The sequence below is a fragment of the Dicentrarchus labrax genome, unplaced genomic scaffold, assembly GCF_905237075.1.
Source record: "Dicentrarchus labrax unplaced genomic scaffold, dlabrax2021, whole genome shotgun sequence".
NCBI lineage: Eukaryota > Metazoa > Chordata > Actinopteri > Moronidae > Dicentrarchus > Dicentrarchus labrax.
In genome coordinates, this window is record NW_026136707.1 from 4784692 (window position 1) to 4802372 (window position 17681).

At 40.0% G+C, this 17681-nt stretch overlaps 2 protein-coding genes and 1 long non-coding RNA gene across 6 annotated transcripts; 2 read left to right on the forward strand and 1 right to left on the reverse strand.

The window, feature by feature from the left end:
- Positions 1-404: 404 nt before the first annotated feature.
- On the reverse strand, positions 405-17670 carry LOC127366712 (uncharacterized). 4 transcript variants are annotated; one of them, XR_007885389.1, is made up of 4 exons: positions 17165-17670; positions 16440-16558; positions 7762-9732; positions 405-868 (listed from the first exon to the last, which is right to left on the reverse strand). It is a non-coding gene; the product is annotated as an uncharacterized LOC127366712 (long non-coding RNA). The 4 variants fall into 4 exon arrangements; XR_007885388.1 differs by lacking the exon at positions 405-868 and having other exon boundaries at positions 6290-8835; positions 9665-9732; XR_007885390.1 differs by lacking the exon at positions 405-868 and having other exon boundaries at positions 6290-8835; positions 9643-9732.
- On the forward strand, positions 846-6087 carry LOC127366709 (uncharacterized). The gene is made up of 4 exons (XM_051405909.1): positions 846-1356; positions 2192-2491; positions 3693-3780; positions 4830-6087. Exons 1-4 carry the CDS (start codon positions 960-962, stop codon positions 5248-5250), a joined length of 1206 nt encoding a protein of 401 aa, XP_051261869.1. The 5' UTR covers positions 846-959; the 3' UTR covers positions 5251-6087.
- Positions 8343-14531, forward strand: LOC127366711 (protein rapunzel-like). The gene is made up of 3 exons (XM_051405910.1): positions 8343-8420; positions 11110-11198; positions 11748-14531. The coding sequence occupies exon 3, from the start codon at positions 11776-11778 to the stop codon at positions 12460-12462; it is 687 nt and encodes a 228-aa protein (XP_051261870.1). The 5' UTR covers positions 8343-8420; positions 11110-11198; positions 11748-11775; the 3' UTR covers positions 12463-14531.
- Positions 17671-17681: the final 11 nt, after the last annotated feature.

Below are 17681 nucleotides of genomic sequence, written 5' to 3' on the forward strand. Positions count from 1 at the left end.
ATCTTTCAGAACTGGGTTGACCTTGTATTCGCTGTATTGCTGATCTTATTCTCCTTAAAAATGGAGGAAACAACAGTTTATCAGTGATTCTAGTCAAATCTAAGAAGAATCCAATCTGAAATTGAATTAACGAGGGCTAATTGAAGGCCAAGCAGTTTCCTGGTTCTTTTACTTTTAATTGTTTGTCAGATTTATTGATATGTTATGTGTTATCTCGTGTTCATAATTTTCAATAAAATGAAAGGTCAGTTGTGTTTTTTAGATAAACTCACTTTCACGTGTGATTGAGAGGAGTTGGGAGTTGCAAACCCTGCAATTAATGGACAACATACTCTTCCTCCTGAGCTACAACCTTAATCTCACACCCACAATAGTAACAATGACACTAGACAACAATTACACAATTGTGGCAAATTGATTCCTTTTTACTTCAGGTTTGTACATATACAATAATATACAAACTAAATAGAAATGATTAATTGTTTAGGTTATTTATCAAGTAAGAATGCATATAAAATCACTGCTTCAAAAGTGTTCATTTTTGACACTTTTGTTATATAACTGTAAATTGAAATAATCTCTCTACATTTTTTGGGCTGTACAAAATAAGCAATTTGAAGATGTCACTTTGTGCTGTTTGGAAAAATGATTTTTTAAATTTTTTTTTATTTTCTGACATTTTGCAGACTAAGCAGTTAATCGATTAGTTACTGCAGCTCAAATAACAATATCTGTAAACTCATACGATCACAAACAGGACCTGTAAGGTCAGAATCAGCCGCCGGGTGTCGCTGTGGCCGCCGGACCAACATCCACTGACATGCGCCGTTAGCCGAAGAAGAGAACTACGCAGGAAGCAAACCTGCATCTGTGGAGAAGTAGATTCAACGTTAGCTAAACACAAAAACACAGGCCTGTCTCACTCCGTTTTACTCTTGAAAACGGGGTTGATTTAGAAGATGAATTTGGTCAAAAGCAGAAGTTTGCACCCGCACATGCGCGACGAGGAAGCTGCTGTGGTGGAAAACGCCATCCGACTGGCGATAGACTCGATCATAAACGTGCTGTACGGTGTCAACAGTGCCAGGACTCACGAGTGCCAGCGGATGGTGGCCGACAGGGACAAAGAGATCCAGCGGCTGGAGGGCAGGCTGAGAGAGATCGAGCATGAGCTGCAGGTGCTGCGCCGACATGGATGCACCTGCGGGATGTTTGAAGAGGAGACGGCCGCGCACAGCCTCGGCGGATCAGAGGCCGCCGGTGACCCGCAGAAGACGGAGCCGAGCGGGTTTGAACCCAGCTGCATTGACAGTGAGATGACAGCAGGGCAGCAGGAGTGTGAGATGAGCATCTCTTGTAAGTAAAAATATTGATTTATTGCAATATTGATGAATATTAGAGCAAAGAGACACCCTCTTTAGGTGCTTCAATACAAGAATGCCTAATGTTTGTGTGAAGAACTGTACAGTTTGGTTATATTGTACATATTGTCTCTTTTTTTATTTATTTCTATTTTTTTTATCTTTATTTCTATTCTCTTTGTTTACTGTAATGCACCAATTTAACAAGGGACATTCCTTGCATGTAAAAACCTGCTTGGCAATAAAGTCGATTCTGATTCTGAAGAGTACTTAAATGTATTTCTCAAGTAATTAAAATGAATGAAATATCCCTGTTAACCCTCATCCTACCAACATATTTAACATAGAAGGACTACTGACTGAGAATAAACTACTGTAAGATTATTAGTTGTGTAATTAAGGCCGTCTGACCTAATCATCATCATCATTATTATTATTATTATTAAAGTTAGTTAATTTGCAAATTGTGTGAAACAAAACAGAAAGCACACAAGTAAATCTGTGTCTCCTTCAAACTGACTGAAGGACTGAGTGTCCCTACCTCCCTGATATAGTGTGATACTTGAAATTAAGACCTGAACTCAAAACCAAACTGAATAAATAGTTAAATCTATTAAAACTGCATATTGGGTATTTTTGACTGCTGTCCCCCCAGGAGCCAAGCACTTTGGTGTTTTTAAAAAAGCACAAATTAAAACATAACCAGAAATCAATGATATGAAGTAATTAGGAACAAACTGATTGACAGTCAAGTTAACACAAATAAGTGCAAATATAATCTGTTACTTCCACCCATGAGCATACAATTTCCTGTCTCCTTTTTTCCACAGTGGGCCTTTTTGCAAGACCCCCCTCACATGTCTCCTCCCAAAGCCACGAGTCCGCTCTTCCGTCATCCCCCAGCAGAATCGGTCTGGAACAAACCTGCACCTCTCACTCCTCAGAGTCCTCAGGCGTATCGGAGGCAGCCAGGAACCTGCCTACATCTCCCAGCAGCCTCGTCGTCAAAGAGGAGCCGTATGATATCGACACAGTCTTAATCAAGTGGGAAATGAGTGAAGAGAGATTCGGGGAGCATCAGGAGAGCACAGGGAGTCCGTATCAGGACAAGGAGAGCACAGGCAGTAAAAGTAATGCATCCTCTCTCTTATTCCTAGTACACATTTCCTGAATGATCTCTCAGTTTAAGCTGTTGCATAAAGGGCATGTTCTGTAACAATAGGGCTGAGTATTGAACATCAATAGTATCTAGGGGTGTCAACCAAAATCGATTGAAATGACATCTCAATCTCGAACTTCAAACTCAAAGGTAGAATCGACGATGCAGCCACACCCCCAATGTCACGTCCAGCATGTATGCCAAGACTCAAACACACACACACACGTGCTGAACTGCGGCGTCAACGCTCCTCTAATTTTAGGCTGCAGCCAGTTAAAAACTACACATCAACCGACCGAAATCGAAGCCCCTCTGAAATCACCAGTGTGGAAGTATTTTGTCGTTCATTCACGTCAATTGACACTAACTTAGCCTACTCAACTTATCAAGTGAAAAGATGATCTAGTTACAGTCCAAAATTACTTTAAGGCTTAAAATGCACATTGATAAGTACATATTCCATGAACACTAACCTTGGGTCTCTTCGGAGTGTGCTGAAACAATCAAATCATCATTCTGTGGTGTTGTTTTATTTCACTATGTTCACGTCTCTGTTTAATGAATGTTCTGTTTACAACCTGGAACAGTTTCAAAATAAAAGCCCCCCGAAACAGAATAGGAAAAGGCCAAAAAAGTAAATAACATATAAGGAATGCATTAATAGTAATATTAAAAAAAGACCAAATCGAATCGTGACTTTAAAATCGAAAATTAAATCGAATCGAGGATTTGGAGAATCGTGACACGCCTAATAGTATCCCGATCAAGTATCAAAAATTTGGCATCAAAATTCTCTGTCACATTCTTTGACTTGTTTCCTTATTCCTTTAAAAGATATTTCGTGATTTAAATCATAATTTTAAACAGGCTCATGCTTTGAATAGGGAAAGATTCTTGTATGGCTGCTTTGTGAGTCACAATTGATCACTTTTGCATTTGAGAGAAAAAACATGGTTATATTCAATATAAAATGTAATGTATCGTTTTGGATTGTGTGGATTGTGTATTGTTTTGTCACTGCTATCAAACAGTGTTAAGCAATACACAGTTGTGTGTAAGAGCATTAGAAAGAGAAAAGCTTTTGCTGAAAGCTGTCACTGTAAAAATGCATTTGCATGATGGCAGTGGGGTTGTATGATTAAGAAAATGTTTGTCCCTTCTGATCCCGTTAGAAAAACTGGAGAACAGAGAGAGAAAGTCCAGCGAGACCCCTCATGCAGACCCGGATGAACATCACGTCACTGAGGGAGAACACCTCAGGTGGGTTGTTTCATAGATACAAGTGAGCCAGATGAATACAAGGGACCCTCAGTTACCTCAGTAGGGTTTCTACCTCTTTAAAAGATAATCCACCCAAAATGTTTCAACTATATGAAACATCAATTGTGGCATCAGATATTTATAATTAAGGGCTTCTCTTTGACTTTATACTTAGATTCAGTGGATTCAGGGTGCAGAATTAACATTTTTGTTGGTGCTAATTTTGTGCCCTGCTTGGATTATTTTCGTAATTGATTTATCAGCCACATTCATAATTTATTGTATAAAGTTCCCATAACTAGACCCCAGTGGGATTTCTTTAAATTTCCATTTCTTCATTAATGAATACATTTGTGGGGCATTTAGGTCTTAGATAGGACAGTATTGAGGTAGAGAGGAAACAAGAGGTGAGGAAGACGTGTGACATGCAACAAATTGCTCGCTCTGTCCGACCAACCGTCCAGAAAGGAAGGGGGAAATACTTTCTGTCTTTTACTTGATAAAGAACTTAAATTATGACTTTGATTATTACAGTTGTTGGTTAGTTTTCTGTTAATAGGCTAATTCCTTAATTTGTTCAACTTTTCAGAATTACTGAGACATAACCTCAATAAACCAGAATGTTATATAGTCAGAAGCCACGTATATTCTTCCATTCATCTGGGATAGAAAGCATGAGTGTCGGGCATGATAATGGTAAAAAAACAAAACGAGGTGTGAGATGTGCTGATGCAGTACTCAGTGGTTTACAATTTGCTGTGACAAATCTTGCATGAAACACCACGTATCTGTTTAGCCACACTTATGTCACACTTAAAAGCAGCATGGGTCAGTTGGTAACAACTGTAGCCATTCAGCTCAGTAGTTTGAGTATCTGATTTGTGATTGCAGACAGTGGTGTGGTGGCAGTCCTACAGATCAGATTTTTCCTTTGTTGCTTACTACCTCGTAAAACATACAAATCTGTTCATTTGTCAGTTGTTTTATTGGACTTGGGAGGCAATACCTACTCATCTGTGTGATCCTTTCTCACCTCTTGACCTCCTCAGGAAGAAGAAGAGCGTGCCGATGTCCGAGCTGCCGGAGGAGGCTCAGAGACTGAAGAGGGCAGCCTGGAGAGCAGCTTCCAGGCGGTACTACGCCCGCAAAGTAGCCCGGCAACAGGCAAACCCGTCACGCCCCCCCGTCCCCTTCCCCCGCATTACAGACTCTCGGTACTCGCAACCAAACTCTTTAGTAGATAAGAGGAGGAGGACGCTGATATCTGAGTTACCTGACGACTGTCAGACGCTGCAGAGGGAGGCGTGGAGAGCCGCGTCCAGGAGGTACTATGCTCGAAAAACCGCTCGCCACCAGACTGAGCCCACACAGTACGTTCACCTGCTCCAGAACATAGAGCCGTCTGAGGAAACACTGGGACCTAACACAGGAGGATCCCACACCAACAATGGAGGAATAATGTGCAGCTGATAGACAGTAGTTGAGGTTTTCTATCCTGCATAATTAAAGGTTGATTTCATTGTGTTATGCTATGTAGAACACTGGACTGCACTGAATATTGTTGGTTGGGTTTGGCTCAGGTCTTCTGATATGGTTTTCAATTAACAATTATTTTCATTATCGATTAATTGATTAGTTGTTTGATCGACATTTTCTGACATTTTATGGACCAGTGTTTCCCAAAGCCCAAGGTGACGTCCTCAAATGTCTTTCAATATATATTTATATATATAATAAAGATATTCAGTTTACTGTCAGAGGACTAAAGAAACCAGAAAATATTCACATTTAAGACGCAGAAAATAATTAATCTATTTAATATTGGACCACTAATCAATTAATTTTTGCAGCTGTAGTCAGAGTAGTTTGAACCTAATATTTTAAATAAAAACAGTCATTTGTGTTTCTTAACAAATATAGCTGCAATAACATCACATTGGTTCTGATTTCTCACTGATTTTATTATTTTTCTTTTCAGCCTTTTTTTGGTATACTGCATTGCATGCCTGTACAAAATGCTTACTGCAAAGGAAGACTGAATAAATGCATTCTGAGACAATATAAAGCTATTGTACAGTTTTATTCATGTATCAATACAGCGCCCCTGGAGTTCAACGTCTGTAACTACAATCAAATTATGACCTCAACGTCTCTGTGTAATTGATAAATGAAGAATTACCATGTTGATTCTTTGCTGGTGAGACTTAAAATGTATTTTTGTCCGTTTTTTGGAACATGTTAAATAAAAAATAAATAAAATAAAGACTAGATCATTTAAATACAACTGATCTTTCTGTTTACAATGAATCATGTCTGTCTAAATGTGTCAGTTTCTTCTGTTATTGCACCAACTACAATTTACTTTTTTTTTTTTAAATCAGTAGGCCCTTATATATTTTAGTTCATTCTAACTTGAAGCAAAATAAACTCACTGACCCCCTGAGTGAAGAAAGCTTTCTTTGTTTCAACATGTCTTGATTTTCTGTGCACACAGTAAAAGAAAAACACATTTCTATTTTTCTCTTTCTTTAAGTTTATTTATTTTGAACTAGATACACAGGGAATGAAATCAGACAGGTACAATATGAAGGCTTGCTTGGTGTCACATTATTAGGCAATACAGCGCTCAAGTGCTACAATAAAGCATCTGTTCTGTCTTCATATATAGCCCTAGTGCGGAATAAGACAGAAACAGATAATCCTATAATACATATTTATTATAACAGGGAGTCTTAGATATATTTTGGCTGATTTGTAACCACACTCCTGTGCCTGTTGTTAAGTCACTGCCTCCAGACATCATTACTGTGGCTTCAACAGAGCGCTCCACCTGCACCCCCAGCTAAAAAAACCCAACATCTTGCAACAGCGGCTGTTTACCACCCTGGAGCCTACATATTACGCGTTTTGACCGCCGCCCGACGCACAGCTGATCTTGCACAATTATGGTGATTACAGTACATCATATAGGACTGAGTGTGAGTATTCATCGCACCGTGGCTTCAGTGTGAAATGTGATCTGTGTGACAGCTGCTGCGACAAATGCGCATTGAGGACAGGCGTGCGTCCGGCTGGAGCTCCGGCTGTGCTCTGGTGCTGAATAAAGGCTACACATTCATCTCTTTTTTTTTCTTCAGGCGTTTGAGCGTTCATGTGGTCGTTTCTGAGCAGATAACGAAGGCTTTGACAATTTCTAACAGACACTCGTCTTTTTATTTCTATTTTTCTTCTGTTTCCACCACAGGGAGGACAGGGCTTCCCTTGTGTTGCTGCTGCCGGAGGCTCGCTGTCTCAGAGAGGGGATGCGGGGTCTTAAACCTGCTGGAGACTCAGGCCCGGACACGCAAGAGGCAAACGCCCATCCTATTTGTGACTATGTGCTGGTGTAATATACGACGTAAACATCATGGACATCAGCTAGGCTTTGAAGGGAACAGGATTGTCTGTTAACGCTCGGCTGGCAGCTGCCTAAATAATTTGCATGGGGGTTTATTTTGGGGAAAACAGCTTCAACCGCCGGCGCAGTCATTCCCTGATCTAAGAATCGATTGGATGTGTCTGTAGGGCTTTTCATATAATGTTTTTTTTGTGTGTCACAGGGCTGAATTTTTGCTTATTCGAGCCTGGATAAAGGACCAGACTGTGGCTCGTTGCAGGACTACTTTGGCGCACTAACTGGGTGCGTTTACAGCTCAGCTTTTAACCTACTTCATCGCTACTGCTGGTCAGAGAAACAGTAATTTTAATTTGTGAACAGTGCAACAGTGATGTCCGTATTAGCACATATATATTTAATTATATAATATGTTTAAATACGTTAGGTAAATAGCTTTACTCTCTGAAGTGCCAATTGCGCCATTTGGTACATTTTTCTTGCTGCACTTTGCTTTCAAATTGACTTTAAATTCGACTTTGTTTAAGTTGAACTTTACATTTTTGAGTACAATTGATAACATTTAAACGGAATTATATTATAATTACCTTTTAAGCTGGTAAAACTTCTACTTTTTTCTCCTGGAGTCTTTGGAGAGCTCTCTGTGCCTTTGGATACACTTGTGCACTTTTGGAGAGGTCCATTTGGATCCATAGCTGTCTTTTTGCTTGGTTGGATTCTACACATATTAAAATATTTTCATTCCGCTTTCTTTGGTCCAGTCCACAAGATAAGGGTCTCTTTGACTCAAAAATAGCACCAATGGACTATTTGTAGCCTCCCAAAGATGCTCCAGGGCTTGGCAAACGCACAGACAACTGCAGAAAGTGCCTGAGAGATCAGCTGCGCACTTACTGACAATTGCGCTTCAGTATCAACTGAATGACTACTGGATGGACCAGAATAAGTTGAAACCATAGGGGTAGGACATGGTGTATTTGAGGAGTGGGCTTTATTGTTTAAGGCCACCAATATGTGATATTAAAATGGCATTTTGGAGCTTATGTGTATTTGGGGCCAAAATGGCAATTTCTGGGTTTTAGGGGCTCTCTGGGCTCTTTAGAAATGGTTTAGTCCAATTTGGTCACCCCTACATATTCAACATACATGGAAGTGTCCTTTTTTGCAGGGATTGCTGGGAAGAAGAAGGAGGCTGTCGAGGTTGGGACTTTGGTGAGGGAGGCATAGGCACAGCCACTCTCAAAAGGTAAGAAATCCTCTCTTCTGCTGCGCCCAATGGTGCCCAATGTTGGCTGGGAGGCAGATGGAGGCTGTATACTCAACATTTAGACACAGAAATGGAGGTTTTCAGGTGTATTTTGGTGTCTAGATAGTGTGGTAGAGCAGGGAGGGTCAAGGCATTATGGTGTGCATTAACAAGGAAATATGGAGGCACGGCTAGGGGGAGCCATAGCTGGGCAGGAAGGCAGTAGTCTGGGCCTGAGCTGATAGGAGAGGGAATATTTTGCTTCTTTTAGTACTCACAAATAGAGAAGAACTCCGGAAGATACTTCATTGTTGTATGTTAGTCTTCATTAATATTGTTATTGTTTGAACTGCATTAGCCTGAAGGGTGTACACTTCCTTAGTAAAAGTGTCCCAGCTGCCACACAGGCTGTGGTCTGTAAAGACAGAGAGCAAAGTGTCAGGTACCACGAAGCAGTGGCAGAAAACATTCAAATAAGTCATGAAAATGTAAGTCATGTACTTTGGGAACACTTTTAATGCAATATAGTGTGTACATTTTGGATTAGCATTAGCACTGCTATGCTCATAGAAAACATTCAAGATGGCCACTCCACTGCAGAGAAACAGGTGAGAGCAGCCTGTCACTTCCTGATTAGACAGACAGAGCTGCTTTGTTAACAACCCACATGGAGTCAGTGTTTATTCCTGGCAATGACTTAAACTTTACATTTTCTTATGGCTACTTTCTGTATCAGACGCACAGTAATGCAGAAGCTGAGTCACTGAGCCACAACTTTAGGCCAAGACTTAGTGACTGAGATGTGGGTGTGCTGTGCCTTCTGCTTTCTTTAAAGACCATGCTGCTCCGGAGCCCTGATTGGTTAACCCATGGAGAACATTTTAACCCTTTGTGTAATTAATTGGCCTTTAATTCATATTTGTATTAATATATAAAAAATCATATGATCATATATCAGTCCTAAATTGTCTTTGAATGGATTACAAAAGACACAAATTGATCAAGCTCGCGTACACACACGTTTTTGAAGGTAAAGAGTCGATTTATGAATCGTTTAATTTGCACAAAGAGTTAATTTTATGTTGAAGATTAAAATGCAGCTGCAGGAAGCTATAAGATTAATCAAAACCATCACTGTTGTGATAAATACAGCTCATATTCTCTAGAAATTAAACCATTTTTTATGGTGGTATTGTTTTTGAGGTAATTTGTGTCAAAAAACCTGTTATTAACCCTTTCATTACCAGCGTCTCCTCTTGCAGTTTGCCGTATTGTGTTGACATGTGGAGTGTTTTCTGCCGTAGAGCCTCATCTGTGAAAACAAGGACAAATAAATTGAAATAAAACACATGAATGTAATTTGTTGACAACCTATTGGCTACAAAACACCAACTTTGAAGCAAAGAGCACATCTACTATCCACATAAGAATAGAAAGAAATCCAAACATAACTAGACATTTATGGGGTGAGCAGATGGCTTTCAGTTATAAAGCTGAGATGTGATATAAAAAATGATCAAATTCAGCAAAAGTGACATTTAAGAAGCATCTCATGGAGATTTCATCTCATTTTAAAAGATTATTGAAATGTAGGTTTCACAAGTATTCAAATAAAGTGAAACACCTGCTCATGTTTTGATTGAATTCATGCATTTAAACACATCATTTAAAGTTAGCCTGAAGCTAAAGGGTTAAATCCTGCTCCTGCGCCACTGCTTTTAGTCCACATTGGTGGTGCTGAAATGAGATGGTGGATATTATGGTTTACGTTATAGGTAAATTACTGCCCCCTCTGGTGGACACAGGTAGTTAAAAAGAGACAAAAACAAAACAGAAACACACTTCACACACTAGTTTGTCCATTAGTGTGTGTGTGGGTCTCAGAGGGGGCCTGTTTGAACTTGCACAGCATTGTGTTCATCAGCTGTGTGGGTCCTCAGTGTCGGCACAACACGGGAGTTGTGATTATCTTTGTGACTGTGTTGTAATCTGACAGTGGTATGTGTCTGTAGTACCCACAGCACGCATGTGGAGCCAAAGCAGAGGTGTAACAGAAGACTTAACACTGTGCAGTCACATTTAGCTCTGTGGCTGATGTCACTGTCTGATATTTTGCTCGTGTGTGTGGAAAAACACTCCTGTATAATCTACAAACACAAGAAGGTGTCAGCAGAGCTCACTCTTGTAGCTTTCAGCAGTCTCCTGTCAATGATCAGCTCACACACAGTCTAGTTAAAACAGGTACATTCTGCCTCTAAACTAGCCTGAAACCATATGATATTTGTACAGTAGCTCCTGTTATGTAATAAACAAGTCTTACAGCTCAGTCAGCCGTGGCGTATTTGTTTTCCCACTCTTACTGTCCCGCCCATTTGCTGCTGCTAGCGTCTCTACAGTCCTTCCTCATGTAGCTCGCTGCTGCCGAGGAGCTATCGGCTCGGCCCATAGAAACACATAGAGAGCAGCCTGGTGCTGAAAGGCTCGAGTGGTGAATGGAGCTGTGTGATACTGAAACACAGAGGCTGTTAACTCCTTCACTGCTGAAAACTGCAACCAGCAAAATACAAAAATCTGTTCACTTCCTGGTTTAGGGACACAGAATGAACCAAAATCAGCACTATGCAACTTCTATGTCGGATGTATTTGAATGGCGTCTTGTGTCTGAGTATCTGTGTGTCTTTTGTTTCAGGAATCATCCTGATCAGGACCAGAGTCCCTTTCTCACATTAACAATCCAGGGCGAGGTTCCTGTGTGTGCTTGAAGAGGAAAAATTTGATGTAAGAGGCTACGACTGTCATGATGGAATATTATGTATATATGTGTAACAGCCATGAAAAGCTTTTTCTTGATCCCGACAGCTGTCACAGCTGTCAGAGGACATTTCAGACTCAAAGGAACTGAAATAATCAGTTAGTGATGATAAGCTGCTGTACAATTGAATATAAGTTGCTCTGTGCTGGATGTCAGTGCAGTATAAATGTTACTTTTAGATCAGTTTTGCTTGTCCTCTTTCAATGCTCTGATTTATTGAGCAGCTGAGAAGTGGAGTCAGCTGATTTAAAGCTGTGAAATTGTTGGTCAAGCTGAGCCCTTTTACCAATACAATGGACTTCTTATCCTTTTTCATGGCTGTCAAATGAGTTCTACACATGGATTTATTCATGAAAACGTTATGCTCTCCTTCTGTATGTTAGTTAGTTTTTAGTTTGTATGTTTGCCTGTTGACAAATTTCACATTTTTGCGTGTAAATAATGGAAATTATTAATTAGAAGTACAAATTTAACACTATTTCCCTAATTTTTTTCTCTTCCCATCTCTGTCACAGACAACCACAACATCTTCTCCACCTGGAAATGATGATGGATGAGGACATCATCGAGGACCGGGCCAAGCTGAAGCAGGGCCTGGTCAAAGTGCTCCAGTGCGTGGCCACCATCTCCTCAGCAGCAGCGGTGGTTAACCCCATTTTTGGCGTGGCGGGTTCCCTGATCCGCGTGGTGCTGCACCACGTTGATGACGAGGACATCCGCACTCTGAAGCGCGAGTTCGGCTCGGTCAACCGCGCACTGGACCAGCTGTCCCAGATGAATCGCAACACGCTGGTACAGATCAAGAAAGAAACGCTGGATGGCCAGTACTGTCGCGTGGAGGAGAACCTGAAGAACCAGTTCAGAAAGTTCATGGAGATGGTGGAGGCACGGCCGGAGCACCGCGAGCGCAAGAAGGACGACTTCGAGGAGAGCTATTCCAATGACTTGGGAGATCAGAACCTGCACACGCTGTACGACGGCGTGGTGGGCAAACCGAAGCTCTTCAGCAGACCCATCCTGGAGGTCTACCTGAAGCATTCACAAGGCGACCGCCAGACTATGGAGCGACTCTGCACCCGACTCACCTACCTGTTCTGCATTGGCCTCATCGCCCTGATGGGCTACGCCGCCGTCATCGGAGACGACGAGGAGGGTCTGAGCGAGGAGTGGGCCGAAAAGATGGAGCACGTTCAAGAGAAGATGCAGGAGGCTCTTAGCAAGTGCAAATAAGGAAGCATGCTGCTTTCTTTCTCCACTGCTGCTTTATCGTCATATTCGGGACTCGTGTGTCCACATTCCCTCTGTAACGCCTTCCTTTTCTCTCCCTATAAACACTTGTAAGCATCTAAAGTAGGTCGACTGCTTCAAAGCCCAGTGATAATGAGCAACAGTATGTCTCATTCTCTTCAAAACACTACCTTTTGGCATGTGCAATCTTTGAGCCACAGGCATGTATTTGCTGTCCAAGTTTAGGTGAAGACAACTAAATTATTGCACAATATTTGCTTTGTCATTTGATAAATGTGGTTTCAGTTGATACAGATAGAGGACGCTAAACAGCAGTGGGATCATTACAATGAATCATTAATCTACTCTGAAAGGTAATTTTGAGCAATGTAAGGAAATTGCACTTACACACTTAAGTGTGCGATATTGCAACGTATCACACCCCTTTATGCAATTTTGGAAATGATTTGCCATATATTGTAGTTTTCTGTATTACACTACAAGTTAATCAGTTTGTTGGTATGTGCAATTAGCCTGGCTGAAATGTACAGTTTAAAGGGGAAGAGGAAACTTGGCTTAGGCGGCTGTCATATTAATGTAATTCCACTAGAGGGCCTCCTGTGAATTCCTTAAAATCTGACATGTCAATATCTTATTTTTAATTGTTGGATAACTGCTATAAGAGAGTTAAGTCGTCAATCAAGTTATAACTATAATCTACAATATAAAAAAGGTAGAAAAACCAAAACGAGGAACAAACATCCCAAAGTTTGAATGTAACTACACTAGTATCCTCATATAATCATCAACATACACTAAACATGATTATACTCTCATGTGCAAAATAACATGTGCCACAAATGTTGTATGTTTCATATGCATGGAGTTTGTGATACACTGTGTACACTTGTTGCTATTGAGCACCAAATTTATTCAGATTTTACACTAATTTCTGTTTCTGCTCTACTAAGTTCTTTATACTTTTCTTCTAGTAAGTATCTTTGGTTAGAAAAACACGGAACAGTACACATGAAATCCGATTTGTTTGTAACGCTACACTACTATCTGGCAAAACACTTCACCACAGAAGGATACACTAAATATAATTTGCCATTTATGAGGTCAAATTAAACAAATCGCAACATGTGCTTCCGTTTACACAACCCGTCATTGTGTTACGATTATTACACAACTGAGATGATTGACTTTTAAAATGTAGTATCACAGACAGTCATAATGTCACTGGACTTGTGCAGTTCTGTCTTTTATTTTCTATTACATTTAACACAGGAAGTGTTTTTGTAATATATATATATATATATATATATATATATATATATATATAGATACAATTATCAGTGGGTTTCTTTGGTATATGGCCTTTTTAGAGCCTATAAAACATTTAATGTCCATTATTTGGGTCGTTTTTTTTTTTTTTTTTTTTTTTTACAGTTAAGCCTCAGCATCAAGAGAAAAGTTTTGACTGTGCTCTCCTCATACAGTTCCTCATTTGACCAACAGTGCCTGAATGTGCCATTAGTTTTATATCATTGTCTTCCTTTTTAAGGGTTTTTGTCTTTTAAGTATAATGTGTATGGCATTATGTTTTGAAAGGTATGTGCGCTACAGTTTAGATTTTAAACTTGTGGTTTAAATGTTTATAAATGTCTTTTTGTTTTAGCAAACGGGTGGTATCTAAGTACGCAGCAGGTTTTGGATCGCTGCATCAGGACAGTTCAGATTGTCAGCAATTAGTTAGAAATTAGAAAAGTAGACTAAACACGTGATCACTACACAATATCTGTCATTGATTAATTACTCTCATCCTTTCAATACATAACTCTGTCCTAAAGTGGTTTATGGTTGTGTGGCATTGTGCCATATCTCTTATTGTTACAACAGATTCAGTATACGCTACAAATATATAGAGTCAAAATGCTGTTGATATAATATGAACCTCGTAAAGGCTTTTTTGGAAATGTCATATTTGTGAATATGTTGCCTTTTTTGTTATGAGTCTTTGATGCCTGTTTGTATATGTGCCACTATAAATAAACACGAGTGAATAATAATGAGAAGTTCATTCTTTACTATGATAGTAACAGTAATATGGAGACATACTCCACTATTCGTTAAAGTTCTGTATTGGTCTGTATCAGTGCATTAAAAGGAAATAGGGAGGTAGACTGAGCCTTTGCAGAGCACTAAGACATTAATGTGTTTGTATTAAATAATGTTGTCGGGGGGCCTTACTATCAAAAATCTACTATATCCAATGAGCCCCCTATTAAAGGTTGGAGACTAAAAACTGAAATACTTAATTACTTGACTCCTTATTCTTGTGTACATTTGGTCTGTTGTTTTTCATGGTTCAGGCCCTTCAGTTGCATTTCAAATCTCAATGTAAATCTCAATGATAAAACAACATTATAACTAATAGTGTGCTTCCAGCGTTGTAGCAACAGTGAGGGGAAGGTCCTTTCCGGTTTCCACATTATTTGCCTAATGCATAAAACAATGTCCATAAGGAAATGGTTTTCCCAGTTTGGCGGTGTGAAAGAACTTGGCTGACCCTGACCTCAACCCCGTCCAACTCCTTTGGGATGAACTGGAATGCAAGCTGTGAGCCCGACCTCGTCACCCTGCAACATCAGTGCCCGACCCCAATAAGTCCCTGCAGCCAGGTCCAGAAGAGTGGGGGCTGTTACAGCAGCACATTAATGCATATAGTTTAAGAATGAGATGTTCAGCAATCTCATGTGGATATAACGTTTGGGTGTCCACATACTTTTGGCCATAAAGTGTGGTTCTTTTTGTGCCTGGAAAATGTAGCTGTATCAAAGAATCCTCTTAAAAAAAAAAAAAAAAAAACACGAAAGCACAAAGCAAGTGCAAAATGTAGTAAAATAATGAGTGGAATAAAAGGTCAAATATGTCATCTGCTTTCTCACCTCGACTTTCACATGAAGTCTAACAACTGTCGCCCTCTGCTGCTCTAATGCTAAATATCACTCATGCACTGAGGAGAATGTGATACAATGGAGAAATCCCGAGCAGCGAAATAAAAATGGGGAATATTGTAATCAAAAGTGGAACATTTGCATTGTTTTTGATTTTTGGGGTTTCAAATCATCTTTGTTTACTCTCAATGTAAACCAAATACATCATTAATAGCAAATCTAATTAAAGACGCTGCAGAATATTTTATTTAGCAAAAATCTGATCCTAAAACAGAATCATATGAAACAATCAATACAGTAGCTTTTTTCCACAGTTTAACGTGGTCATATATAGACATATATCTACATATATAGTTTCTATTTGTTTAAACAACAATTTATGATACTGTTACTTGCACAGTAAAATATTCAAACCCAAGAAGCTTTGCTTTTATGACTCCATCATCATCAAATTTAAATACTTTAAGGGTTTTGTACATTATTGTTTTTACCCAACGCCTATTCTTTATATTTGGTCAAATCAGAGATCTGAAGTGGTATTCAATAATGTCCTCAGATGGTACAACTGGGGGCCAGCGATCGAAGAAAGCACGTGAATGTGTTATTTACTGATTTGTACGCAAGAGGGCGTGAGTACTTCACTCGCGATCAGCATTACACCTGTTTTATCTGAACTCCCTGGGGGCCCACAGGACTAAAGCATCACATATACGTTTCCAATCTGACGAGCTGTTAAAGACTGCTTCCCTCTCAAGACCCAAACAGATCTCCTACATTACATGCGCGAAGGCAACCCACATGAACGTAAAGGATCAAAGGGGGGAAAGAATTTACCTCAGGTGAAGTGAAATGGGCACATGGCCTGGGTTAAGTACCTCTGGAATGGCCCTCATGCATCATTATCCAGCTGAACAGGTTTGACTCACAGCTCAGAGTTGGGGAACCGAAACAGGAAAATGCGCATTACATGCGTTTGAAATGCAGATTACTGAGAGAGGAGAGAAGATCTGAGGTTCTTACCTTCCCTGCAGACTGCACGATGAGGGTCTTTGAGCCACCGACAACGACGTCGTCCATCATGGAATAGAGCTCATTTTTCTCTCCATGACATGTGCTCGTTTTGGAGAATCCATTTTCACCTAAAGAAAATCGATATTATTATAGAAATTCAGATAAAAGTCTTGGGCATAATACGCAAAGAAACCTTTATACATGACATAGAGCCCTTCATTGTTTGGAGGAGAAACGATCTGCGTAATGGTTTTTCTTTTTTTGGTGAGGGAGCTTTAGGCGCTCACAGGGCGCGTCGTGAGCGCACTGATGAGGGGGGCTGGAGGGGATGTGAGGTATAATTTCATGATAAAGTCCTCTGAATGATAAAAAAAAATGCTACATTCGGTGTTCATTTCGATTTTTGAATGAATGTTTTACCTGATATGTTTATATTTGTGACAAATCTGACTGGAGAGAGGTGACGCACGTCTGTGCTGTTATAAATAAACACTATGTGGTTTGATAAATTCGCTCCCTTCAAATCTCTATTAATATAACAGATTCTGAATCATATTTATAATCCTAACATTAAGGGTGTATTTCACACCACAGCTGTGTGTGTGCAGCACATCAGTTTATGATCTGAGATACGGTTGTAGCAAAAATAAAAAATGGTGATGATGGTTACATCAACTTGTCGTATTCAAACACCAAAAAGACAAAACACCACAGCAGTTCTCCGATCGTCTTACCTCAAGTTTGGATCCTTTAACATTAACAGCTGAAGCGCATAATGGGGATGAAGACACATTTGCACCAAGTGCGCAAAAGCTCTCTCTCAGGAAGAAATCCGATGAAAATGTGTGAGGAATAAAACACAGAAAACAATATTTAAATTTAGTTCCGTATTGTTGAGAAGAGACAGGGTCGTCCTTTCATGGTGAAATGAAGACTGAGAAGAAAATGGAACCGACCACATATTTCACCTCGGTTTGCGCTCTGTCTCTCCGTTTGTTTGTCTGTCTGTTTCTCTCTCTCTCTCTCTCTCTCCTCTCTCTCCTTCTCTCTCTCTCCTTTGCAGATATTGTGTGCGCATCTCTTTTTCCTCTCTGGATCACGTTCTTGGACCCCTCCTCGGCTCCACAGTGGATGAGAGAACCGTGGGAATTTTCTCAAACTTGAAGAAAAAAAAAAAAACTTGTTTGCAGCTGTTGGGAGATCATCAGGCGTGAAGGAGCAGCAGAGTCATTTCATTCAGGTATGGAGAAA